Source organism: Halichoeres trimaculatus, unplaced genomic scaffold, assembly GCF_033239565.1.
Source record: "Halichoeres trimaculatus isolate MK-OKI-2021-1 unplaced genomic scaffold, fHalTri1.1 fHalTri1_scaffold_17, whole genome shotgun sequence".
NCBI classification, from domain to species: domain Eukaryota; kingdom Metazoa; phylum Chordata; class Actinopteri; order Labriformes; family Labridae; genus Halichoeres; species Halichoeres trimaculatus.
In genome coordinates this window covers 25,976,699-26,002,557 of record NW_027437195.1, presented here as the reverse complement: position 1 = coordinate 26,002,557, position 25,859 = coordinate 25,976,699, and the positions used below count along the sequence as shown (strand labels likewise).

The window sequence follows — 25,859 nt, the reverse complement described above, 5'->3', positions numbered from 1 at the left end:
CCTGTATTTATCTGGCTCTCGTAGTTGTTATGACTTATTACATTATAGCTATAAGTATGAACTTAAATTGTGTATTAAATGACCTATTTATCTCTTTAATTTTGTTTTCCATCTATCAAGGCTAATATCTCTCATCTATTCACTCAAAGCAATTTGCTCTCCCTCATCTTTATTTCTAATTCCCAGTAGTTTTTTTTAAGCTGGGTCTATATCATGAATTTGTGAGTCAGATGAGTCAGAATAAAGTTTGTTACTGCAGCTCTAGAAGAGAAGTATTGTTAAAATTAAAATTTGAAAAATTTCATTCATTTGGAATTAAAAAATGTAAACAAGGAACAGAGTTTTGAGAGTACATTTCTTCTTGGTCTTAATTTACTTCCTCAGGGGATGAGTCGAAACATTTTAGAAACAAGAAGATGAGTTTATTGTTCATGTTTCAGTCGTTGAGAATAAACCATCACAGTGTTTTCTAGTGCCATCCTGTTTTATTGTGACTGGAACCAGATTTTAAAAAGTATTAACTGTATGACTTTAAGTGCAGAGATGAAGGTGGAAACCAACTTGGATGAAGAACTTCAGATGAGACTTTCATTAAAATCTGCAGGCACTGAGAGGTCTGCTCTCTGCTCTGAGTCTTTAGAGTTCTGCTCAGTGTCTCTGCTCTCATTAGTTCTTCCAGTAGTTTGGGTTCTGTGCCATCCTCCTCTGGAAGTTCTCGTACCACTTGAGGATGCAGCTGGATGGGATGAAGGTCTCTGATGGGTTTGGCGTCATCTGTGCCTGCGTCAAGGCAAAGGAGGAGGCGAAGTTGTAGAGACTGTCCAGCATCTTCTGAGTAAATTGGAGGAAGGAGTCCACAGTGGACACGGTGGCGCTGGACACTGGGACCTGCAGTTATCACGACAGAAATTAAACTTTGATAAGGTAGCAATAACAAACAAATTATTATTATTATTTTTTTACAGTGGCAGCTAAAGCAAAAGTTTTAGAAGTCATTTCTTGAACTCGGTAACCAACATTTTCAAGTAAACTGATACGGACACTTCAAATTTAAGGTGAGCATGTTTTTCATAAAAACAAGATTTTTTTCTTCGCTCTATTCAGTTAAATATATAATAACCGTTCAATTACATTTTTAGTATAAATTTACAGTTTGTCAACTTTTTTGAAATGATAGTTTCACTATTTTAATATGGTACCCAGGATGGGGTCTATGCCACCCCGTCCCCACCTCTGGACACGCTCCTCACCTGTTGTGACAGCTGCTCCAGAGCCTCCACTGACACCCCGACCTGAGCTGCGGAGGGCGACGGGGAGGAGGCCATCATCCCGAAGGGATGCGAGCCGCCCTCCCCGGACTTCAGCCCAGAGATCTTGAATATGGCGCTGGGTTTGTCGTTTGTGATGAACCCGAGGAGCTGCCACACCGGGCCGCCACTCGCTGGGTCCGGGAAAGCGAAGTAGACAGCACCGCCCATCCCAGCGGGGAACGGCACCGTGCCCAGCATAAACACCACAACATGGTTCACGTTCTCATAGTCCGGCAGGTTGAACACGAACTTGTCCGAAGCGACCTGCACTGCGTCGGTCTGAACGAGCCTACCGGCGACTAAACAGCCAAACATCTCTGCTGACAGCTAGCTTAGCCGTTAGCCAGCTCTGTGTCATGTATAAACAGAATAGAGCTTTAGCCTGGCCCGCCAACCACTGCTAGCAAGTTAGCAACGAGCTAACCTGCTAACAATAAGCGGAATTTACTCCGGCAAACTCTGATAAATAACTTTGGCTGTCTCTTGGAAACTTCATGAAGATTTCTGCCATGGGCTGACAGAAACTTCTAGCATGGTCAGTCTGTAGTGAGACTGCCTACACGCATCTATTGCTCGACCATCGTCTCTGCATTTGGGTAAGATGGAGTAGTTCCTGAACTTTGACTGGCAGGCATATCTTTTTCATTCTTTTACAAACGTTACTGCAACAGTATCACCAACTGTCACGTTCAACAAAAAGCGAACATGTTTGAAAACTAGTTCAACAATAGATTTTCAATACCAGGAAGAAATAAGCATAGAAAAAAAATGTAACTAACCAATGACCACAATTTGTCCTTTTCTGTTTATACCATAGACTGTATAAAACAGGTTTATACCTGACAACTTTTTTTTTTTTAAAGCGTTTGTGCTTCAGCTAAGTTTCATATGTAAACTGTTGCACAAATCCACCCTGCAGATTTTACAAATACACACTCAATCTTTTTTTTTTTTTTTTTTTTTTTTTTTTTTTAAGCACGAAATTGTCATAGGTTAAGGTTTATCTTGAAGTTACTTCCCTTCTTTTCTCAAAAGATGACTAATCTACATATTGTTCACTAGTTTTGAGGAAGTGCTAAAAATGTTATACCTGTAGGACTTGGAACGGGGCATATTGTCACATCGAGGGTTTGTTATTGGCTGTGTCGATGTTCGATTGTTCGTTAATCGATTTATCACTGCCAGCAGTGCAGTAAAGGTAACGGAAATGAGCACACATCTGACCGGAAAACATGTTTCAAAACACAATTAACACAAAAGATAAAAGTATTACGATCGTTAATGAAGACATGTGGGGAGGACCAAGAGATGGTGTTTGAAACAAGTACTTCATGAAATTTCTGCAAAAGATCACTTTTCCAACAAAATGAAGGAATCTAATTTCAAATGCAACCATAAATTAATATAGCACCAGCAAAAATGCACGAAATCCCAAAGACTATCTCAGCTAAATAAATAAATAAATAAATAAATAAATAGGTATGGGTATTGTTAGTATTGATAATACAGTTTGTTCGAGCTTGAATTTGTTGAATGATTCATTAAATCTTCAGTTAGATAGGGAAAAATGCAGGATATTAATTGTGGTTACATACCTTCCAAGAAATGCCTATTATTTATTATTTATTTATTGTTTTTTATGTTTTTGATGTGCAGCACTTTGGTAACGCTCTGTTTGTAAAATGTGCTTTATAAATAAAGTGGATTGGATTATTATTTTGGAAAAGGTGTTCCATCTTAACACTTAAGGTTTTCATTGATCAGATTTCAGCATTTTTATGATTACAAAGATTAACTATGGGACAATACCGTGGTCACATTTTTCAAGAATTTGGGTTTCTCTTACTTATTTCTTAGAAAGGCTTTTTATTTTCTTTTATTTTGAAGGAAATTACAACCGGATGTGTTCCCTCTTCAGTCCCTATGGTTTGATGACCGACCATCAGCGGGTCGCTCAGCCGCGGGCAGGACGGATAAGTCTACGGAGCCACTAAGGACTTTCATATAAACGGAATTAAACTCCCTGCTGTGGATTTTGTGGACTGACGCTTTTCTAAAAGAATAAAGGATTTTTCAGACACTGAGAGGTAAATATTCCCGTCGTTCAATTGGTCTGTCTGTAAACTTTTGCCTGTTAGCTCTCCCGGTTAGCCGCCCGATGCTAACGACGGAGCCTGAGAGCCTGCGGTCGTTTTAAAAGATGAATGAAGAAGATAACAAACTGTTAAGTCCTGTTTTTCGCGGGACAGACACAGTTTGTGTATGTTAAACAGGTCATAGTGCACTTTGACACATGTTTACCAAATTATGAATACATTTATAAGTGGTTTTCTGGGGTAGATGCTGAAGATTCACCTGGAGGCTGCGGAATTTTAAGGTGTTGCGGTGAAGGTTGCGTTTGCGTTTGTTTTTTTTAAGTTGATGATCATGAAAACGTTATCATTCATGTACTAAATATGTTCAAGGAAAGGGTATCTGCATTAAATATCTAATATCTGATGCAAGTAAGCTTCAAAAGATGGGTGAAGTTAATGCTATCTAACAGTGTAGATGTTGTTGTTGACCTCTTATGGAACTTCTCACCTACAGTGATAAACAGGTGAACTCCAGGGTGTATCTGTACACTGTGGCATCACCAGCTGGTGTGGTTACAGGTGTAAAAAGGTGTGTGAAAAACAGACAAGCAGGTGCTGGTTAGAGTTGTTGGGTTGGTGTTTTTTCGTCGCCAAAGCTGACACATTTTACTATGTGATGGGAACGCTTTGACTTTATGTACAGCTATATATTTCATTAAGAAACAGATCGGATATGCAATAAATTGTGTTATAGAAAGACACAAATCTAAAAGAATCAGTCTGTCTTCTGCCTGTATGGAAGTTGGTATCACTTTTATAAGATAGCGATGTGTTTTTCCTCTTATCACTCCTCAGCTTTAACATCCCTTTTTCGTTTTATTTAAAAATCAAATAACTACAAGGATGTCTAAAGCAACTGACTCAAAATTTCAGTGCCTCTCTGTTTCATATACTCATATACTTTGATAACCTACATTTCTATGGCAAGAGACACAAAAGAAGTTTTAAATAAAATGTAGTGCACCCCAGAATAAAACAAATTACATCTACAAACTTAGTCAAAATAAAATTAATTGAAGACTGTTTTGATAATCAGTCTATGGGCTCTGCATCTTTTTAACTTTGTATTTAACATTTGCTGGTTACAGTCAGGGAGGTAGAGACTAATAAATTACATTGTTTCTCTTCCTAATTGTGATCAAGTATCTGATTATGTGCTTGTACTTCATGAGTATTTCTTGGGATAAATGTTGTACTGTGCCAACATACGATCAGTTACAGAGTAAAAAAAAGAAAGAAAATAAATTAAAATTAGTTACAGGCTTTCATCAACTGCCAGGTGATAAATGTAGCACTTTTTTTGGCAACAATAGGACTCAAAGTGCTTCACATAAAACATTAAAAAGAATCCTCAGAGAGGTCAGAGAGAAAGAAAACATTGAAAGAAGAGGTTAAAAATCAATAAGATGAGGCACCGGAGTCCCAGAGCCTCTTTCTCTTTCTGTTTGTTCATGAACTGTACAGAGATATTTTGAAAAAATGAGCAAATGGTCTCTAGATTATTTTATTTCAAGTGGTTTTAACAATTTTTAGATTAAAAGCTTAAAACAGATTATCACGGAAAAAAACATTTGATTCACCGGTGATGGAATGAAAAAGGATAGCTGCAGATTTAAAACAAACCCATTAGTGTCACTTTAGAATGAGTACACACACACACACACACACACACACACACACACACACACACGCATACACACTCTTTGCCGGGCTTTTTTCTTCATTAAATGTTGAAGCGTTCTGCAGTGAAGTGTCTGTTTGAATCAGATCTGTTTATTCGATGGGACGGGAGGTTATTTATAGAGTCTTCCCGCATCTTTGTGATCTGTGTGTGTGTGTGTGTGTGTGTGTGTGTGTGTGTGTGTTATTGGAGGAGACAGAGTTTGGCTGTTGAATAATTGATGAGCTGCTCTCTCCCCCTCTCCTCTCTGCCGTCCTGTTCCGGTCTGATCCGCTCTGCTGGCTCTGAATGGGACTCCAACACTGAGCCGGTCTGTTCAGGACTTGGTTTTGGAGCTCTGTCAGTTCTTCACGGCTTGTTTGGTTCACTGTTTGTCTTCCAGGTCGAGGTTTTCCCACAGAACACGTGACGCTGAAGTGTTTAAAAATCTGAGAGGGACGCTGCAGACGTGTGGTTTCTTCTGCACGTGAACAGGGCACACTCGTCAATGGGATAATTTGGATTAATTGTAGTGGGGTTGTATTAATAACTCAGTAATAGCAAGATTTTTACCCAGCATTAGCATCTGGACGCTCACCTTAACACCACAGTCACCAAATTTCTTAACTTTAACACAATATTGGTGCAAATGCATTATGGGACCTGTAGTATCTGGTGTTTTTTGAGCTTCGATGGACCTGTGAGGTCATAAACTAACTTTTCAGAGCTTGTTCTCTTCATCTGTCTCACAGGATCTAGGAAGATGACAGAGCAGCACAAAAAGTTTCACCTCCACTGAGAGGAGAGGAAGAGGCTCAGGATGGAGCAAGCTCACAGCCTCCTCCTGAACGAGGAGGCGTGCGCTCAGCTGGGTGAACATCAGAGGGGTGAGTTCATCTTTGAATGGCTGAACCACCTGAAGAAGCTCCTCCTGGCCACCGACAGGGTGAGTGCTGCTCAGCCTCCATGTTTAAAAACATCTTAACCTGAGGATCAGAAACATTAACACTCTTATCGTCTTCAGGCTGACATCAAACACAACCAGCGCCGCCTCATAGATCAGCTGTCGGGGATTCTGATTGGCTCCCCCGGCCCACCGACTCGATGGCTGCTGGCCCACTGCTTGGCCCTGCTGTACCGCCTGGGAGACCCTGTACCTGCCAGTTTGATGGTGGATAGATGCAATGACATCATTCGCAGCAAAGACGACTCTCCTTCAGGCCTCCCGACCCGGCTGTAAGTCAGGATGAGTTCAGGGCGCGTAGGAGAATTTGGCATTAAGAGCTTCAAATACTAAAATATCTTTTAGCTCATTTTTAGAAATAAAATCAAATGAAATTTATTTCTTCAACCGAGGTAAAATTCCCTGCAGTGATGTTCAGATGATTTGTGTGTTCCAGGGCAGCCGTGGCGTGTCTCGGCTCTCTGTTTGAGCAGCTCGGCCGGCTGCTCGTCGGCTGCTTCAAAGACACTCTGACAAACCTGTTGAAGGCAATGAAGAGCGCTGAGGTTTGTCTGCTGCCCAGTTAACCTTCTATGGAAGAAACTTTTTAAAATTATGCTGCTTTAGGAGTTGATGTCAGATCTTTCTGTGTAATATTTTCAGTCTTACAGTGATACTCCGGGATGGAACAAGTTGGGTCCTAGCGCAAGGTTTAGGGCAGAAATTACCCCTACAGCAGTGTTTTTGTGCAGCAGAAGCCCAGGGCGCTCGCACCAAACACCCCCTCCCTGCTCCTCTGCCGGTTTCCTCTGCACTCAGACGGGGCCATATTTTACTTGACCAAAAACACAAATAAACGGACTCCCACCAAAAATCTGATATCGGTCTGCATTCACGCTTTATTTAGAGAATTTTCAGAACTTACTTTCACACAGAAACACCACTAAATAAGGCTCTAGTTCCTGGCAGACTACCTGCATTTGTTTATATCTGGCACGCCGCGCGGTCTGATACACTAAGCGGCAAGCACCTCGTAGCCAGCTGTGGCTCTGCAGCGGAGGTAGCGCCGTTTTACGACACGATGAGAACTAGAGCCTTATTTAGCGGTGTTTTTGTGTGAAAGTAACGCGCTGAAAATTCTCTGAATATCAGATATTTTTGGTGGGAGTCCGTTTATTTGTGTTTTTGGTCAGGAAAATATGGCCCCGTCTGAGTGCAGAGGAAACCGGCAGAGGAGCAGGGAGGGGGTGTTTGGTGTGTGCGCCCTGGGCTTCTGTTGCAGAAAAACACTGCTGTAGGGGTAATTTCTGCCCTAAACCTTGTGATAGGACCCAACTTGTTCCATCCCGGAGTATCACTTTAAAGAGGTTTTATATTCAATCTCATCTTTCTCTGTCAGTCTCAGGGTCGGTATGAGATCATGTTGTGTTTGGAGAAGATCCTGCGAGGTCTGGGTGTCAGCGCCGTGTCCAGTCACCGTGACGTCTACAAAGCAGCAAGAGCCTGCCTGACTGATCGATCCATGGCTGTACGCTGCGCTGCCGCAAAGGTAACAAGCAGTAGCAAATCCGTGCCGCTGGTTATTAAACAAAACGTCCTCCAGCTCATAGTTCCTTCTGTTTCCGCCATTGCAATCAACGTAAATAAAGTGTTTCTGTCTCTGTGTCAGTGTCTGTTGGAGCTGCAGAGGGAGGCGGTGTTCCTGTGGAGCAGCGAGTTGGAGAACGTGGCCACGCTGTGCTTCAGAGCCTTCGAGGGATCAAACTACAACGTCAGGATGTCCGTCTCCAAACTGCTGGGAACTCTGCTAGCTGCTGCCGCGGAGCCCAAACAGACAACAGGTACCATCAGCCGACAGAGGACAGATGAATGGATGAATAGTAACTCATTCACTGTATCGTAATTGACCACTTTTTATTTTTATCCCAGCAACTCCAAGGCCAGGGGCACGAGGTCGAAGCTCCTTGGAGGAGGTGATGGATTTGTTGTTGGGGGGCTTCCTGCGGGGTGGAGCAGGCTTCCTGAGAGCCAGTGGAGACATGTTGAAGGGGACAAGCTCTGTTGGCAAAGACGTGCGGATCGGGGTGACACAGGTGGGTCATACAGACGACAAACACACGACACCAGTTTGACACTCCTTACACATGACATTCCTCTTCTTCCTCCTCTTCCTCCTCAGGCCTGTGTGGTCTTTGTCTCCACTCTGGGTGGCTCCTGGTTGGAGGCTAACTTCCCGGCCTTCCTGTCCTTACTGATGGAGCTGGCCTCTCATGGCAGAGCAACGCAGACGCCTGGAGATGCTGCGGTTACGCGCCGCTGCGTCTCTTTCATCCTGAGGAGCACCCTGGGGTCTCTGCTGGGGGAGAAGGCTCAGACCAACGCTGCCAAACAGCTCTGCCTCGCTGTGGCGGCTCAGAAAAAAGCCATTGGTGAGCAGAGTGGGGAGCAAATCGAACAGGAGTTATTAGCAGTTGGTTAATGAAGTTTATGTGTGTTTAGATGCAGCTCTGACTGAGGGGAACTTGGAAACGAGAGTTTCTTCTGCAGACGTCTCTGCAAGTCAGCACGTGTTGGTTTGCTGCCTCCTGGAGCTGGGAGGACTCATACAAGGACTAGGATCCACAGCCGGACCCCTCCTCACCGACAGCAGCACAGGTCTGACACACCAAACTATGCAGATGATGAAGTGTATGTGTCTCCTCAAGCTGACATCGTCTTGTTTGTTCCTGCAGCTCTCCTAGACACGGTGATCTCTGTCCTCCTCCACCCTGCCGCCTCCGCCTCTCTGGCTGCAGCCTGGTGTCTGCGATGTGTCGCCGTGGCCATGCCATCCCAGGGCTCTTTACTGCTGGATCGCTGCGCAGAGCGTCTGGTATCGCTTAAGTCTTCCCCTGAGGCTGTGGCTGGATATGGAGCTGCTGTTGCCGCCCTGGTGTCTGCAGTTCAACATTGCCCTTTGGGGATACCACACACCAAAGGCATGGTGGGTAAAATATACTAACTAGAAAGGCACAAGAGAGCGCAGACCTCCACCATGCATATTGTGATTGTCACCAATACTTTAGTCCTACTTTAATGTTATATTCCCTTTCAGCAGACTGTCTGCTACAATTTGGTGTTAGTTGCAGGTTTGTACGATAATTTGTTTCCTGACAGTGTTGAAAATTATGGTGACCCAGTACTTATTTCATATTCCTGATCCTAGTATCCAGAATATTGGCAGGATCTGGATCATACTTTTACATCTGTCAGAAATTATGGTGACCTTGTCTTGTATTGTTTTGCAAAGCAATCCGACCATTTATGGTGGAGTTATATACACATATGGTGAAAACAGCCCTATCTCACAATGATAAAGAATCCTTTAAAAAAGTCCTGGATCCAGACACTGATCCAGATCATCTCCAAAATGTAATCACTTCTTCCTTATCCCATTTTGAACATTTCCTGAAAATTTCATCAAGATCCGTTCATTAGTTTTTGAGTTATGTTGTTCACAGACAAACACTACAACTGAAATCTTACCAAGTGTTTTTGTCTTATTTTAAGTGAAAGTTGTCTCGTTATGCTTGATATGAGCCACATTTAACCCATCGGTCCAGAAAAAATCTTGTTGCAAGTTATTTAAAGACAAAAATTAGGTCTGAATTGCTTGTAACAAGTAAAAAAAAATCTGCCAATGGAATAAGAAAAAATTACTTGAAACTAGAATAATGTGTCAAAACAAGTAACTTTTCTCTTATTCCATTTGCAGATTTTTTTTTATACTTGATACAAGCAATTCAGACTTCATTTTGTCTTTAAATATCTTGAAAAAAGACATTTTTCTGGGCTGGTTAGGTAAATGTGGCTCCTATTAAGTCTAATAAGACATTTTCTACTGAAAACAAGACAGAAACACTTGGTAAGATCTCAGATTTTTCCAGTGTAATAATAAGACTACATTTATATGGCCATATCACCACAGGGTTACAGAGTGCTTCACAAAATGTAAAGAGAAATGTGAGGAGGTTAAGTTTCAAACCACAAAAACAGCAGAATATATCAGTTTTTATTTATAGAATCCAACCATAGATGATGATGAAATCCCATTTGCATGTGTATGCTCTGTAGGTGGTGCTCGGTCTGGCTGAAGACCTGCTGCGCTCTGCGTCCCAGAACAGTCGGATCTCTCTGCAGAGGACTCAGTCCGGCTGGCTGCTCGTCTCCTCTCTCATCACCCTCGGTACATCTCAACAGCAAATCCAGAAAATCTCCAAGTCAGAGCAGAAATAAAATGTTTTAGTGTTTTAGGTGTGAAGAAAACAAAATATATTGTTGTGATCGTGCGTGTGTGTTTGTTAAGGCCCTGCTGTAGTGGAGCACCACCTTCCCCGTCTCCTCCTTCTATGGCGGTGTGTGTTTCCGGCGTCCCTCAGGGAGCAGGAGATGGAGCTGCGGCGAGGGGACTACTTCACGTGGCAGGTTACGCTGGAGGGACGTGCAGGGGCGCTCTGCGGTCAGTCTGCTTCATATGTGACACTCACTTTAAAGTGGCAAACTATTTGTCTTAACCCCTTTGTTTTTATGGCTCTTATTGGTTTCTGTGTGCTATTTTAACTTATTTAATTTGTTTTATTGATGTTCTTATTTGATTTTTATTGTGCAGCACTTTGGGAAAGTTTATTGTTTTCAAAATTTGCTAAATAAATAAAGTGGATTGGATTTGAAGTCTTTGTCTTCGTGTGTACAGCCATGAAGAACCTGCTGCTACACTGCAGAGAGCTTGTCACTGACGACACCATCAGCCGTCTGCTCACGCCATTGGCCTGCGCTGTGGCCCTGCTCACCAAGTCAGTCCCTCAGTGTTCATGAACTCAGACTTAACAAACTTTTCCCAGATTCAATTGTTGTGTTTGGTTTTCCTGGAATTAAGACTTTGAATTATCAGTGTCATGTTTCTGAAAATCTCTTGACTCATGTGTTGTTTGTCTGTAATAAATGTTTGTGTTTTTCAGGCTGCCTGCCCTCCTCAGGTCTTACGGCAGCTCGGTCCGTGTTTGGTCCGTGGTCTACAGACTGAGAGTCTATGAGATGCTCGCTCTGCTGCCCCCACAGACCTACAAAGGTAGCAACACTCCTCCTTTACTACCTCTCTATACCCTTCCTCCTTTGCTTCCAACTTCGCCCATGATTTCTTCATTTTAACACTATCTAAAAACTGCAGGCTCTTTCGGTGTCTCTTCATGTGTGCTTATAAATTATGTAGTTTCTTTCTTTAGCAACAAAGAGCAAACATTAGGGATGCATCGATCCAACTGATTGTGGTTCTGATGCCGATACCAATACCTGGGCTTTGATATCAACCAAATTTTATTGGTATTCAAGCTTTGACTGGTTAAAAAAAAAGGCATAGAGCTGTTTACCTAGATCGGCACCATGGCTCTGTTCCCACCAATACACTGATACCATTGGTATCGGTGCACAAGGGCGTAGCTGCAATTAGGCAAACACAGGCAGTTGCCTGGGGCCCCATGATTCCCAGGGGCCCCCAAAGCATCTCTTAAAAACTGATTTATGAAGTTCTCTTCAATTGAAAGCATTTCTTTTTTCTAAATCTTACTTCACATGCTTTAAAATACATCAAAAGGCTTAATCTTTAATAATCGTTTTGGGTACTCCCCCTCCCTTTTTATTCAATGGGCTATTCCATGTTGCAGCACATCTGAAAATTTGATTCAGGAAAAAAGTGGTAAAAAACACTTTTTTTCCCATTTTTTTCTTATTTTCAACCAAGTCGGAAATAAAAACAATGTTACGCTGAGATCTGAGATAAACATATAAGACTTTTAGGATTTTAAGGACTTTATCTAGCCCAGGAAACAGGATAATTTTCTCAAAATCAAACTTTTTGAGTTGGTGATAAACATTATTGTACAAAATCTCTTTTTTGGATACATAGCTCACTGGACAGGGGGTCAAATAAAAAAAACATTAACTTTAAAATAATAGTACCAAAAAGTATGGTAACTGTAAATATCACTTCTTTCAGTAGATTTTTTTTCCAGTTTTATGTTGTGCTTGATATTCACATATTTTTTCTTTACTAAATTATTTTTTTTCAATATTTACCTATTGTAATGTTTTTCACTCCATACTTTCTTGTTTGTTACTGTTACTCTGTAAATTCCCCACTGTGGGACAAATAAACTGTCAATTGACCATAAAAGATTTCAAATCCAGGACAAAGTGGACTAAACTATGTATTTACTTTTTTCAAAATCAAACTAAAGTACAGAACTTGAGGAAATGCATTTAGTTGCGTTAAGTTACCATGTACAAGATTAGCACCGTCCCATGCCTTGATGACGGGAAAGAGACAGTGGACCCAGGGAAGGCCAGTCTAGCTCTGAGGAAGATGAGTTACAGGGACATGGAGGGCCCCATTGACTGGGTTTGCCTTGGGCCCCCAAACGACTAAGTACGCCCCTGTTGGTGCATCCCTAGTAAACATACTCAGAAAGCGTTGAGCATAAAGACATCTCATCTCCTCCTGCAGAGAGTTTTGGTCTGGTGATGAACCAACTGGTATCCGATCTGTCGGGTCAGGAGAACCTGAACCAGTCATGCTCAGAGCTCACCTTGCTGCCTCCTCTCTGCCACCTTGACGACCTGCCGCTGGTTGGCCCAGCCCTCCACGACACCGACCACAGATACATCGAAGAACAGGTGACAAGTTTGGGATTTTCGCTGGACTTTAGTGTAATGGGGAGTGTGTTCACATGTTTATGATGTGTTTGTTTCTCAGCTCCACAGCAGCAGCGTAGGAGGAGGATCTCTGGACAACGACGCCTTCAGTCTGTGTGAGAGGAGCGAGGAGGCTCCTTCTCCTCTTCCTCCTCAAAACTCTCTGACTGCAGCAACTGTCCGTCTCTTTGGGGCGCTCTTTCCCCACATCATCCCCCCTCAGAGGTAACTCACCTGCTCTGACTCTGGTACTCTTAAACCTGGATTTTGAATTCATGGTGTCGCCTGCGCAGAGCACAATGTTAGGATAAAGGATAACAGATTGTCTCTTTGCTTCTCTAAGGGTGAAGATTTTGGAGCAGTTTGTAGAAACCGTGAACCAACTGAAGGGTCAACGCCAGCAGACAGTGCAGACACATGTGTGTGCTGCCCTCTGCAGTCTGCTCAAGGTATCACACCTGTCATCATAAGAATAAAATATGGCAAACGCTTAGTTTTGAGTCAGTTTTTGCAGCCTTTGGTCTTTTTGTCCTCTTAGCATCAGAGTTTCTCTACGAGCTGAAAAACATGTCACTAGGCTCACTCAGCTTCCTCCTCCTCCACAGCATCAGGGAGGTGTTCGGGGCTCCCTGGGCCCAGAGGAGATCCGCTCCCCTGCGCTGTCACTCCTGACTGGGGCACTGGAGAGCGCCAGTCCTCTGCTGCGCTGTCTGGCTGCTGAAGGTCTGGCTCGGCTGGTTCAGGTGGTCGGAGACCCTGGATTCACCGTCTCCGTCTCTCTGCTCTGCTTCGACAGGTAGATTTACGTTAACACACAGACCTGTTTATCTAACATGCATCAGTTTTCACAGGCAGTGTTGGAGTTGGGTCTACGGGATACTCAGTAATATGAGTTTATCAGGGGACTCAAAGAAGTTTCTTTAACTTTAGTATTCATACATTATTACATCATTACAGCTTGAATTTTTTTTTTATGCGTTTCCAGCCGAGCGCAAAAAGAAATTAGGTCGAAAAATATGCCTGGTTTGTTTCCGACAGAACCAGAAATAGTCCAGAAGAGCTTAAAATATCTGAGCTGAAGGCAGGATCCAAAAATAACTAGGTTTGTTTTATCTGGTGAGTCACTGACGCTCTTCAGCATCAAACAGGGACAGAAAATTATTTTCAGAAGCTGCACAGCAGCAGGGAAGAGTTTGAGCTGACCCCAAAGTTAGATGGAGAGCAGCTCAGGGCCCAAAAAGAAACTACAGACAATTTATTATCCAACAAGAGGTCCTAGTGCAAACGAAAAGGAGAATGGGGGGTGCGCTATACGACGGTGCAAATGTTAAGGTCTTTACTTTCCAAGAATGATTTCAAAATCCTTAATGGTGTAATTTTTAGTATGATTTAGATACACTTTTTGTTATACTGGTTAAAATGATCAATATGTCTCAATGGCAAGCAATACATGATGTGTTCTTAAATGAGAGTGAATAATATCTGATATCTACAGCAGGAGAAAACCCAGGAAAACATCAGCCAATCACATCGATTTGAATCCAATCTGTTAAACCAATCAAATCCCGTCCTGCAGTTTTGCCCTCCTCCTGTGTGTACATTTCACCGGCGTGCACTGCCCCTGACTTAGTGTGTGTTCCTGAGTTTAGAGGTGTACAGGTTCAAACTCAGCAGAAGAATGGCAGAGAAACTACCCATACCCAGATTACTGGTAACCGCTCCTCCGGCTAAACAGAGCAAGAAAAGACAGATGGAGGATTTATTTTCTTTTCTGTTCCCCTGCCTCTGACTACTGCCCCTCTCGCTTGACCTCGGGCCTGTCCCCTCTGACCCGATGGGGTACTCGGCTCTGGGCTGTAGTTTGGATCAGAGTCTATATAGTCTAATATACTCTTACCACAGGGGCTCTGACCAGCAATAAAAAAAAGTGATATTTAGTAAGTCCTAGAGAACAGCTTTGCCCCTGATAGTGTGTCACAGGTATAAGTGGATAATACTAGCATAACAGTTGCGAGTAGTGACAAAAGTCATTTGTTTATTTGTGTTTTATCTTTACGTTTTATCATTTTGGTGTTTCCTTACCTCTCAATGAGACATGACTCGACGAAGTGCAAAATGTAAAATGATGTGCTGAGTCCGTCTTTCAGTCATTGACAATCATAGTTGTGAATCAGCAGCGCTCGTGCATGTGAGCGGGGGCGTTGTTTTGGAGGAGCTCCAAGAGGAGGGGGAAGAGGGGTTAGGCGGAGTCCTGATGAGATGCTACATTTAAAGCCATGCTAGTTTTTCAGGACTGCCAACCCTGACTTTAAGGGTCTCATCAGTCCAGGGATTTACATGGTGGGAACAAAGATGGTTGTTTGCTGCAATGAAAGGCTTCAAACAAAACAAACAAAACAAAACAAAACTTTAAAGTACTCATATAGGTTTTCCAATTTTTCCAAAACAATTCACCTCTTCCAGTCTCTTGTCTTAGAGAGAAAGTGGTTTGTTTCACACAGTGGACACTGACAGTTTTTATCCTAACTTCAGGCTGAAGACAGCTCGGGATGCAGCGTCTCGCAGTGGCTACGCTCTGGCTCTTGGGGCGCTGTACCGCTACACTGGAGGCATCAGCTCACCTCAGCACCTCTCCACCTGCCTGGGCGTCCTGTTCACCCTGAGCCAGGACAGCACCTCACCTGAGGTCCAGGTACTCACAACCTTCATGTTTACAGACATACTTGAACTCACGGCGGAAATACACCTGCAGACGTATCTGGTGTAGACTAGGTTTAGGCGTCTCACTTGATCTCCTGTTTGTCTCTGAAACATTTTTAATTAATTGTCTGTCCCTCTTTGTGTGTGTGTTTCCAGTCCTGGTCTCTGCACAGTCTGTCATTGGTGATCGACCTGTCCGGCGGTCTGTATCGCGCCCACGCTGAGCCGTCCTTCACCCTGGTGCTCCGGCTGCTTCTATCAGCTCCGCCCACTCACCCTGAGGTGCATCACAGCCTGGGGCGCTGCCTGCACGCCCTCATCACCTGCCTGGGCCCTGACCTGCAGGGTACCGTCTGAGCACACAGAGATTTCAGGTTTTGTTGGATGTGGGGACAGTGAAAAGTGCAGCTGTGATGTGTGTAACCACGTGTGTATTCCAGGTGATGGTGCAACAGTTTCCAGTCTGCGCTCCAGCTGTCTGGTGGGATGTGGTGTGATGCAGGACGGTCCAGACTGTCTGGTTCAGGCTCGATCCATCTCCTGTCTGCAGCAGCTGCACATGTTCTCCCCGCCTCACGTCAACCTGGCCACGCTCGTACCTGCACTCTGTGTGAGTTCACCCAAACTACACCTGAGACCCTGACTTCCTGTTTTACATACACAGAGTGAAAACTGAGTGAAGCTCCATGCTAAGTTAGCCGTTTGTGAGTTTTTTTTGACGTCGTCTTGTTTCTTACAGGAAATCTTGTTGGATTATTCCACGTTGGTAGGTTCTCTCTAAAGCTGAAGCTGCTGTTTGACTCACTTTATTTTCAGCTTCTAACACTTTTCTGTTGATGTGGACTCTTTTTATTCTTTGGATTGTGACACCTAACACAGTTTTCTGCTTCTGCACTAAGTTTTAACATTTCTCTGTTGGGTTTGAAGCTGTTTTAACGCTCTCAGTTTTTTTGATGGCTGCTTACTTTTATACCTAACCCGACAACGTAGCTGCATGCGTCCCCTGATGTTCATTAAACCTGTTGACAAAGTCTAGCGGTTTCATGTTTTAACTCCTCTACGTATGTGTTTCTCAGGCCCATTTGTGCAGCTCCTACTTGTGTCTGCGCCGGGCGGTGGTGGCGTGTTTGCGTCAGCTGGTGCAGCGGGAGGCTTTGGAGGTTTCTGAGCACGCTGTGACTCTGGTCAAAGAGCTGCCAAGACGAGACAACACACAGCTGGGTGAGTCTATGAGGAATTCTATAATTAAGGGTACATTTAATAAATTTTACAAAGTATTAATTGACCAAGAAAGTTAACAAGTTCCATCATTTATTTAGCTGAAAATGCAAATTGTGTGTTGGAATTTGCAGTTTTTGTTCTGCCTGATTTCTCAAATGTCAGGTTTGCTCTTCAAAATGAACACTAGTATACATGTTTGTGAATATTATTTTCAGTATTATTTGTTCAAAATAATCATTAAAACATAAAAAAGGTGTTTTAAAAACTATTCTAATAATTTATATGGATAAAATAATTCACTTTTTGTGTGTCTGAGAAATCAGCATCAACTGTGTTACCTGTTGGGAGAAAACCTTATAAATCAGCATTGGTTTGCTCCAAAGTCACATGACCCAAATCAGCTGAGGTCCCATCCTTTTTGGTGTGAACCTTGAAGAAAGTGTGTCATGTTTCAGCTCCTCCTCATCAATATTTCATCAGAATGATTGTCTGTACATGGGGCGCATTAACTGTTCATCAACTGTGTTACCAACATTTTTTGCTGTTCTTACTATAGATGTTATAAAGACCAAACTGTGAAGAAAATGTGCAGAAATATAAGGTGATGGAGGTCAGGTGGTGGCATGTTCAAGGTCTGCAGTTAGCACTAGGGACAAATAATGGAGGAAATGTCGACTATGTTACCTGTGATTTTTGTGCCATAATCCTTTTAAGTTTTTTCTAAACTGTGATATAAATGATGAGGGACATTTCTAGGGAGCGTAGTCTTGAATAGAAATGTTGAATAACTCTAAATTCAGTATAATATGGATTTATGTTGAAAAAATAGTCTCAACTTTTGTCCATAACATGGTTGACAAAATTATGCTTTTTAATACCTAAATATTTCAGAATTCATTAGAGCTTAAGCTTCCCAACTAATGAAAGCAGTACACTCCAGGTATATAATTTGCAATTAAATAGAAAATGAAACAAAAAAGAACCAGGGATGCACTGATATGAAAATTTTGCCTGATACCAATATCCGATATCAATATTGCTGTTATGGCCACTAATCGACATTTACTGATAGCAATATTGGTTAAGAAAAAAAAAATCTGAGATGATGTGTGGAGGTAGTTCAGAGAGAAAGAGTGGCGCGCCCTTGATGAATGCAATCAAAAATGTATGTTTTGTCTGTTTTTTTGGATCAAAGACAGGAAGAGAGACATAAAAGTAGTTTTGGTGTTTACAAAGTCATAGAAAACAATATTATTTTGGTCTTAAAAGGTTGTTTAAGATGCTCTGAAAATGGCCAGCAGCTAATGAGTAAATATCGGCCCACTCTTACACATATTGGCCAATGCCGATATGTTAGAAAAATTACCAACATCGGCTGATACCAGTATGATACAGTGACATAGCACTTTATTTAATGATCTCATTTTTATCCTATTTATTTGCTCTATCTTTTATCATTACTTTTGGTACTTTTATATTTTTATAGTTATCTTCTTGAGGTTTTTATTGTGTTTTATTGTGTGTTGTTTTATTTATCTGATTTATTTATTTTGCGGATCCATGCTGCTATATATATATATATATATATGGTGAAACACCGAGCACTTTATATGTCTTGTCATTCTGACCAAGGTTTGATGCGTTAATTGTTTTTGTGTTGAAACATGATCACTCGGTCTGCAAGACAAATCTACCCTCGTGTATAAATAAAGTAAAGTTGAGTTGAGTTGATATCGTGCATCCCTAAAAATAAGATATTTTTTTCACTTTTTGTATACCTGAAAAGTTCCCCTAATTATAGAATCACTCCTAAAGAAGTCACAGGATCCTCATCAGGAAATGATGAAGAGGATATTTAACTTTTAGATGTCCTCTTTCCCCAAGTAACTTCCTAAATCTCCTTCCTCTTTCTGCTCCTCTTTCTCCTCCTGCTCCTGTGCAGATGTGACCATAAAGGAGGTGGGTCTTGAGGGAGCTCTGTTCACTCTTCTGGACCGAGAGTCTGATGCAGGTCTGAGGAAAGACATCCAGGAGACTCTGGTCCACATGATGACGTCCAGTGCGACGAGTGGGAAGCTGGGACACTGGCTCAAACTCTGTAAAGACGTCCTGTCTGCAACCACAGGTGAGTCCAGTCAGCAGCTTCCAGCTTCAGATGAAAAAGTTTTTAGATTAGTTTGAGTTCCCTGAGATGACATTTGACCCCGCCTCTCAACAGATGGTTCAGCTCCCGTGGAGGCGAGTCAGGAGGACGAGGAGGCAGACCCCGCCAAAGACGACGACTCCTCTGCATTCAGAGCTCGCTCGGAGTCTGGCGGCCCGTTCACAGCGCTGCGCTGGGCCACACGCCGTTTCGCCATGGAGTGCGTGTGTCGCATCATCGCTCAGTGTGAGACTGCTGACCCCGCCCACTTTGACATGGCTCTGGCTCAGGAGAGACGCCTCCACGAGTCCACAGGTAAGACCCCTCCTCTCAGGTCAGTCTGTGTCACGGATCCTGCAGACCTCTCTGATCTCTCACCTGTGTGCACACAGACTTCCTGGTCCTCCATCTTGGTGATCTGGTCCGTATGGCGTTCATGGCGGCGACAGATCACAGTGACCAGCTGCGACTGGCGGGGCTACAGACGCTGCTGGTGATCATCAAACGTTTCTCAGCCATTCCAGAGCCTGAGTTCCCGGGTCATGTGATCCTGGAGCAGTACCAGGCCAATGTAAGGACGTCATTGTGTTTTAATAATTCCTTCAATAACCATCACATTTATCCAGGGGTAAAGGAAAAAGTGATTTTTGAATGTGCGTGTCTGTGTGGTTTTAAAGGTTGGAGCCGCCCTCAGACCAGCCTTTGCTGCTGACGCCTCCCCTGATGTCACGGCTAAAGCCTGTCAGGTGTGCAGCGCCTGGATCGCCAGCGGTGTCGTCAGTGACCTCCGTGATTTGCGGCGAGTCCATCAGCTTCTTGCCTCTTCATTGGCCAAAGTCCAGGCAGGTAGAGACACGCCCTGTTACCTGTACAACGAGGCCACTGCCACCATGGAGACCCTGGCTGTGCTGAAGGCCTGGGCTGAGGTGGGTGAAATGTTGACGTGTAAGAAGAACGCTTTCATCGAACATCGAGGTCAGTTTCTGAAAATCGTGTTTAACCCTTTCCTTCGTCTGTCAGGTTTACATCGTGGCCGTGGAGAGGAGCAGAGAGAAGACGGCTTCTGATCTGTCACTCTCCTCTCAGGCCAATGACAGCTCAGGATCTGAGTCAGGAGGGGCGGGACTTTTGAAGTTAGTCCAATCAGATTTGTCGACTCTGAGCCGCCTGTGGCTGTCGGCGCTACAGGATTACGCCCTCCTGACCCTCCCACAGGAGTACGCATCACAGCTGCCTGCAACAGGTTGGAGGGATTAACCAATCAGTGTTTTAGTTTTACTTAACGATGTAATATCCCAGAGTTAGAGTATGTTACTCAATTTAAAGTTGTGATACTTAAAAAATCTGTTTCCTTCTCCTGCAGGAGGATCTTTCTACACCCCAGAGACGCTGAAACAGGCGAGAGCTCATTACACCTCCTCCTGGGCTCCTATCCTCCACGCCACCTCCCTCTGGCTCCACAGCACCGGTCAGGGCTCCTCCTTCCTCCTCCCCCTTTTATTGATTTTTTATTTAACAGATTGAGCAAACACAAACAGCTGTTTGCATTTCAGGTTTTCTAATGCCAGATGACTCACCTGCCACCCTGTCCAGACCGGCCACGCCCACCTCCATGGGACAGACCGGCTCTGTGGGCGGGGCCAAGAGCCCAGAGGACATCAACTCAGACAGGCTGCATCTAATCCTGGGTAGAAATCAGGTCCTAAGACTAAACCCAGACGACATATGGAATAAAAAGTATTGATCCAAGGTTTTTGGTTGTGTTCCTCTGTCAGGGATCAGTGTTGAGTTCCTGTGTTCTCCTCACTCTGAGGACCAGATGGAGAACATCACCTCATGTCTGCGAGCTCTGCAGGCGCTGCTCGACGTCTCCTGGCCCCGAGCCAAGATTGGAAACGACCAGGTGAGACTACAGGAACATAGAACACATTAATCCAGACTGGAATCAAGAAAAGAGTCTGGATTAAAAAGTGTCTTAATTACTGCCCAGAATCCAGACTTAGACTCGGGTCTGAAAACCAAACCAGAAAAGAAGGATAAAATCCAGACAATCCGATCAGATTCCAGAAAAACATCTTGTTGTCTTCAAGCTAGGAAATTTGTTTTGGTGAAGATCAAAAAGAGTTTTTAACACAGATTGTTACAGTACAGTCTCTCTGTCTGTCTCCAGGCTCTGAGTGTGGAGCTACTGAGCGTGCTCCACAGACTGATGGTGACCAGAGAGTCCGTGAGCATTCAGCTCGCCGTGTTGGATTTACTACGACAGATTGTGACGGCGGCTCAGGAGCACATCAGGGAGAAACGCCACAGCGCTGAAGGTGAACATGCACTCTTATACACTGTGTTTTAGTATGGATGCCCTTTGGGATCAAAATTGAGACATTTTTATCCAGCACAGGAGATGAAAACAGTGATGAAACAGCCTTACTCTCCATGATCTTGAATGTTTTTCTGTGTAACTTTATTGTTCCTCAGTCGATGACGGAGCAGCAGAAAAGGAGACACTCCCTGAGTTCGGAGAGGGACGTGACACGGGGGGTTTGATTCCTGGCCGCTCTCTCGTGTTTGGAGCGTTAGAGCTGTGTCTCTGTGTCCTGGTCAGGAAGCTTCCTCAGCTCAGCCCCAAACTGGCTGGAACCAGTCCAACAGGTACGAGGAAGAGGAAGAGGAGAAAAGGGGAGGTAAACAAGGTCAGTACAACGCCCCTTATGTGTGCTTTTTTGTGTATTTAGGTCCTGAGGGTTCAGTGTGGAGTCTGACTGACAGCGACTGTCGGCTGGTGGCCTCCGCTCTGTGTGTCCTCTCTGAGCTGCCGTCTGTCTGCTCTCCAGAGGGTAAGAGCTGAGGATAATTGCTTGTTTTTTCTGGCAGGCTCAGATTATTATTTTAAGTGTCTGACAACATTAAAGAAAGGAATAAGTGACCTACAAACAGCTGTTGAATGACTCTCTGAAAGCCACCAAATCTCATTGAAAAAACAGCAATTTCACACCTCTGTAGCTCCTCTACACTTGTGTGTCATCAAATGCTTTTTTTGTGCAACTGTAAGCTACAGAAATATAATGATCAGCCAGAACAAATCATTTTGTACTTCTTGGTCACACAGTAACAGAACAGAGTTGTTGATAACGGTAAACGCAAATCAGAAATATCCTCGTTCTGTCAGCTAAAATTGGCATTTTTGTCAATGGAGTCTGGTGCAGAGCCTGATGATGATTAACTTGACTTTCCTCCTCTAGGCAGTGTGTCCATCCTTCCCACTGTCCTCTACCTGCTGTTGGGGGTCCTCAGAGAGCTCGTCCACCAGCCCAACACACACACAGGTAACACACACACACACATACTGTATACACACTCCCTATCCTTGTGATGTATCGTGTCGTAGAAGTAAAAAAACACAAAAAGAAACAAACATTTGCCTCTAAATCTAGCACTGTCAACACTCTTCTGCTGTCTTTTCTTTTTTTTTTTACTCCTCCTGCCTCTGATTGGTGTTAGGCTCAGTGGGCGGGGCCAGTCTGGGGACGGTGGTCCAGGCGGCTCTTCAGGCCTTGAAGAGTGTTGTGACGTCTCCAATGAGCCGGCAGGAAAAGAGCCGAGGAGCCTGGAACATTCTGCTGAGATCAGCACTCAACACACTGCTGGGGCTCTGGGACGCTGGTACACACACACACACACACACACACACACACACACACACACACACACACACACACACACACACACACACACACACACACACACACACACACACAACTCTTTAAGTCGTTAATATCTATAAATAAACTTGTATTTCCAGGAGATCGTGCCGTGGATCAGGTCAGTCTCCTCACCGCACTAACCGTCTTCCTGCTCTCTGCTGGTCCAGACGTCTGTACCGTCGAGCCTCTGCACACACTCAGTCTGCAGCGTTTCACCACCAGCATGGAGTCCAAAGACCCGCTGGTTAGTGAGACAGAGAAAGTGTGAATGAAGTTTCTTTTCCCAGAGAGTTCATGATTTACCATGAGGTGAAATCTTTTAATTATTTATCCTTGTCTCTGCTGCAGGTTGTTTGTCGCTGTTATCAGCTGTTGACATCAGTGTTTCAGGCTCCGCCCACAGTGGCCATCCCGTACATTCAGGCACTGGGACCACCACTGGTTCGATTCCTCCAGGTACTGATTTGCAAACTGATCTGACGGATCTGATTTCATCAGAGCTGTAGTTTGTCCTGAACTGTTTGCTCAGTTTTTTTTGTCATGTAGTGTGTTACTAGAAGGTGTCGCCAGCCTATCACAGGAGCTAAATATAAACACAGAAAGTCAACACACGAGGCAGAAGGATGTGAGCTTCTCTTTCACAGGAAAACTTGATGTCTTGACAGTGATTTCTCAGCCGTGTGTCCATCTGTGCAGCAGGAGCTTTGAACTGAACAGATGATGTAGCTGTTACATTCTGTGTTTCAGAGGGTGGAGAGGAGTCGTCCTCAGAGTGCCGAGGAGCTGGTGGGAGTCCTGGAGGGAGTCCGAGCCATGGAGGCTCTGATCCAGGCTGCAGACGAGGCACAGCGTGAGTCACAGCGCCGAGAGTTAAAACGTCGTGTTCAGCTTTTAAACTCTGACTGCTTCTGAAACGGTTTCAGTCGAGCCAGAAAAACGATTAGAAGATAAAATCATTGAAATTCTGAGCAGTTTTTGTTTGCTCTGTGAGTGACTGTGTTTTCTGTCTGCAGGTCCTCAGCTGCTCGCCGTCTTGCTGCCGCTTCTTATTTCATTCCTATTAGATGAGAACGCTCTTGGCTCTGCTCCCCCTGCGTCCCGCTCCCTGCACGAGGCGGCACTCAAGGATCTGATGCGTCTCGGCCCCCAGCACTCTGCTGTCTTCAGGTAACACAAAATGCACTGTTTACTTTTGTAGACTCAAAGGTAGGATGTGTAAAACTCCTGGTTGAGTGTAAATTTTCCTCCTAAAGCATAAGATGTGTGATTAATAATCTTATTTTACATCCTGACATGTGTTCCTGCTCTTCAGATCTCTCATCTCGTCCTCTCCTCACCTGAAGTCTCGTCTTGAAGCCGCCGTCAAAGGAAACCAGGAGAGTCTGAACGCGAAAGCTAGCAGCGCTAACCCCCGTAGCACCGCTAAGTCCTCCCCCAGCATCACGCTCAAAACCAACTTCCTGTGAGGCACCTGGGGGTTCAGTTTCTTCTTAGTGTCACTAATGCATTATGAGGCGTTCACTGACCTCTGGGGTTATCGTCAGTAACATGTAGAAAACGTTTTACAGGCGTGAGCACAGTGTTAGGCCACGCTAGAGGAGAAGAAGTGGGAAAAAAAGGCCATACTGTGACGTCATGTCTTCTTTGAGCCACAATGACTGTTCCAACATGGCGGCCTCTTCCTTGTATGAAATACTCGACACATTTCTGCACAGGCAGCATGTTACTAAATCACATATCACACTACTGTTAATCTCTTTATAATCAAACCAACTCACTTTGAAGAAGAAGACTTGCTGCTTTCACATGTTTTATCCAATCAACGACACATCCTGTTCATCCTCCAACTTTGCTGATCAGGTTAAGATTGATTACCTGATAGGGAGTCTGTACAATCATCAATCATCTGATCGATTAAGCATGTCTGGGAGGATGTAAATCATCTGATGGAAATGAATCAGAAGGATTTTTGTGAAGTCAAACACTCTGAGATTAAAGTAGGTGTGAGATACAAACATAGTTATCAGGGTTATGGACATTTCTTGTCTTTGAAGTCAGATATATGCTTGATTGAAGCCACGCCCACCTCTTATCAGAGTGTTTGCAGCGACTGCAAACTTAAAGAGGGGGTATTCTGCTTTCTTTTATTTTAAACCTAGATTTAAAGTAACAATGCAGGATGTTTGTGCTAAATGTGCAGAACTACTACACTACATATTCACATTTTAAAGAATTCACTGAATATGCAGAATCAGTCTATAAACTGCTCAAAACATCCTAAAAACAGCACAAAATCTTCAAGAGACTTGCTAAAATTATGTCATCACATAAGGATCTTCTAACTAGTTGATATTGGCCAATCATAAGGATGGGTTTATTTTTATTTTGGCTGTAAGTCACATAAAGCTACGGCAGAGAAGCCAGAGTGACAGTATAGAAACCAAAAGACTAGGAAGCAAAATACCCCCTCTTTAAAGACTAATTTCTTTATGTTTGCGTTTATCAGAAAAGAAGGACGTAGAGTCCATGCAGTCTTTGACCAATTGCAGGACTCTTCTAAAAGCAGCTTACTCTGTTATCAGGTCTGACAATGGAAGGAAAATTCATTTAAAAAACATCATCTTTATCATTGAAATAAATGAATTCAGGTCAAGGGTCAAAGGTCATGTTCACATGTGACCCTTTGAGTGAATGTGAGAAACCTAACTCAGATCATGAACGCCTCGGAAGAAGGATTTTATTTTTGTAGTAAAGTTCAGATTTAACAGATTTTATGAGCACCAAACCTGGAAACTGTGATTGTTTTTATTCACATGGTACGGTGGCCTGTAAGGGACAGTTCAGCACTTTAGTCTAAAAACACTACATCATAACATCAATTACGACTGTTTCATCAGTGTGAGAGCGAGAGGAATGTACGGTTTGAAGGAAGTTTAAATGTGAATGTTCAAACAATTCATGATCTCATATCAAAAAGAATCATTAAAGATTTATTATAAACCTCTGTGTACAGGTGTGTATGAGTTTACATGTTTTCTAACGGCTATGACAGAATAAAATCCTGTTTTTCTTCACACACAGTTGGAACTTTTATTTATTTGTTTTGGTTTATGAACAAACTCACTCATAATGTGAGGTCGGGTGAAGAGTTACCTGAGTCCGACTTAAGTTTTCAGGTAAGAAAAAAGAAAAAAATGGACAAAGCCAAATGATTTAAAAAAAAACATGCTCTGAGCCCGGAGGAACTCCATCACAGTGAATACTACTTGTATTTTTTTACTTTCATACTCTTTAGTTACTTTTATTTTACTGATAGAAAG

The 25,859-nt window shown here is 43.5% G+C and overlaps 2 protein-coding genes across 3 annotated transcripts; one reads left to right on the top strand and one right to left on the bottom strand.

The window, feature by feature from the left end:
* Positions 1-377: 377 nt before the first annotated feature.
* Positions 378-1,871, bottom strand: hikeshi (heat shock protein nuclear import factor hikeshi). Its single transcript, XM_074692110.1, has 2 exons — positions 1,251-1,871; positions 378-888 (listed from the first exon to the last, which is right to left on the bottom strand). Exons 1-2 carry the CDS (start codon positions 1,623-1,625, stop codon positions 667-669), a joined length of 597 nt encoding a protein of 198 aa, XP_074548211.1. The 5' UTR covers positions 1,626-1,871; the 3' UTR covers positions 378-666.
* heatr5a (HEAT repeat containing 5a) lies at positions 1,800-25,607 on the top strand. 2 transcript variants are annotated; one of them, XM_074692106.1, is made up of 42 exons: positions 1,800-1,906; positions 3,198-3,397; positions 5,858-6,051; positions 6,130-6,341; positions 6,506-6,614; positions 7,448-7,597; positions 7,718-7,889; positions 7,978-8,141; positions 8,228-8,477; positions 8,548-8,703; positions 8,781-9,031; positions 10,162-10,273; positions 10,394-10,546; positions 10,781-10,880; positions 11,046-11,155; positions 12,587-12,756; positions 12,836-12,999; positions 13,118-13,223; positions 13,380-13,570; positions 15,307-15,466; positions 15,631-15,820; positions 15,915-16,084; positions 16,214-16,240; positions 16,551-16,695; positions 18,638-18,820; positions 18,914-19,153; positions 19,231-19,409; positions 19,516-19,764; positions 19,859-20,081; positions 20,202-20,306; positions 20,392-20,526; positions 20,614-20,741; positions 21,009-21,156; positions 21,314-21,487; positions 21,571-21,672; positions 22,078-22,161; positions 22,343-22,498; positions 22,638-22,783; positions 22,888-22,995; positions 23,287-23,389; positions 23,553-23,706; positions 23,852-25,607. In XM_074692106.1, the coding sequence occupies exons 3-42, from the start codon at positions 5,926-5,928 to the stop codon at positions 24,003-24,005; spliced, it is 6,159 nt and encodes a 2,052-aa protein (XP_074548207.1). In that variant the 5' UTR covers positions 1,800-1,906; positions 3,198-3,397; positions 5,858-5,925; the 3' UTR covers positions 24,006-25,607. The 2 variants fall into 2 exon arrangements, with proteins under 2 accessions (XP_074548207.1, XP_074548206.1); XM_074692105.1 differs by having other exon boundaries at positions 22,337-22,498.
* Positions 25,608-25,859: the final 252 nt, after the last annotated feature.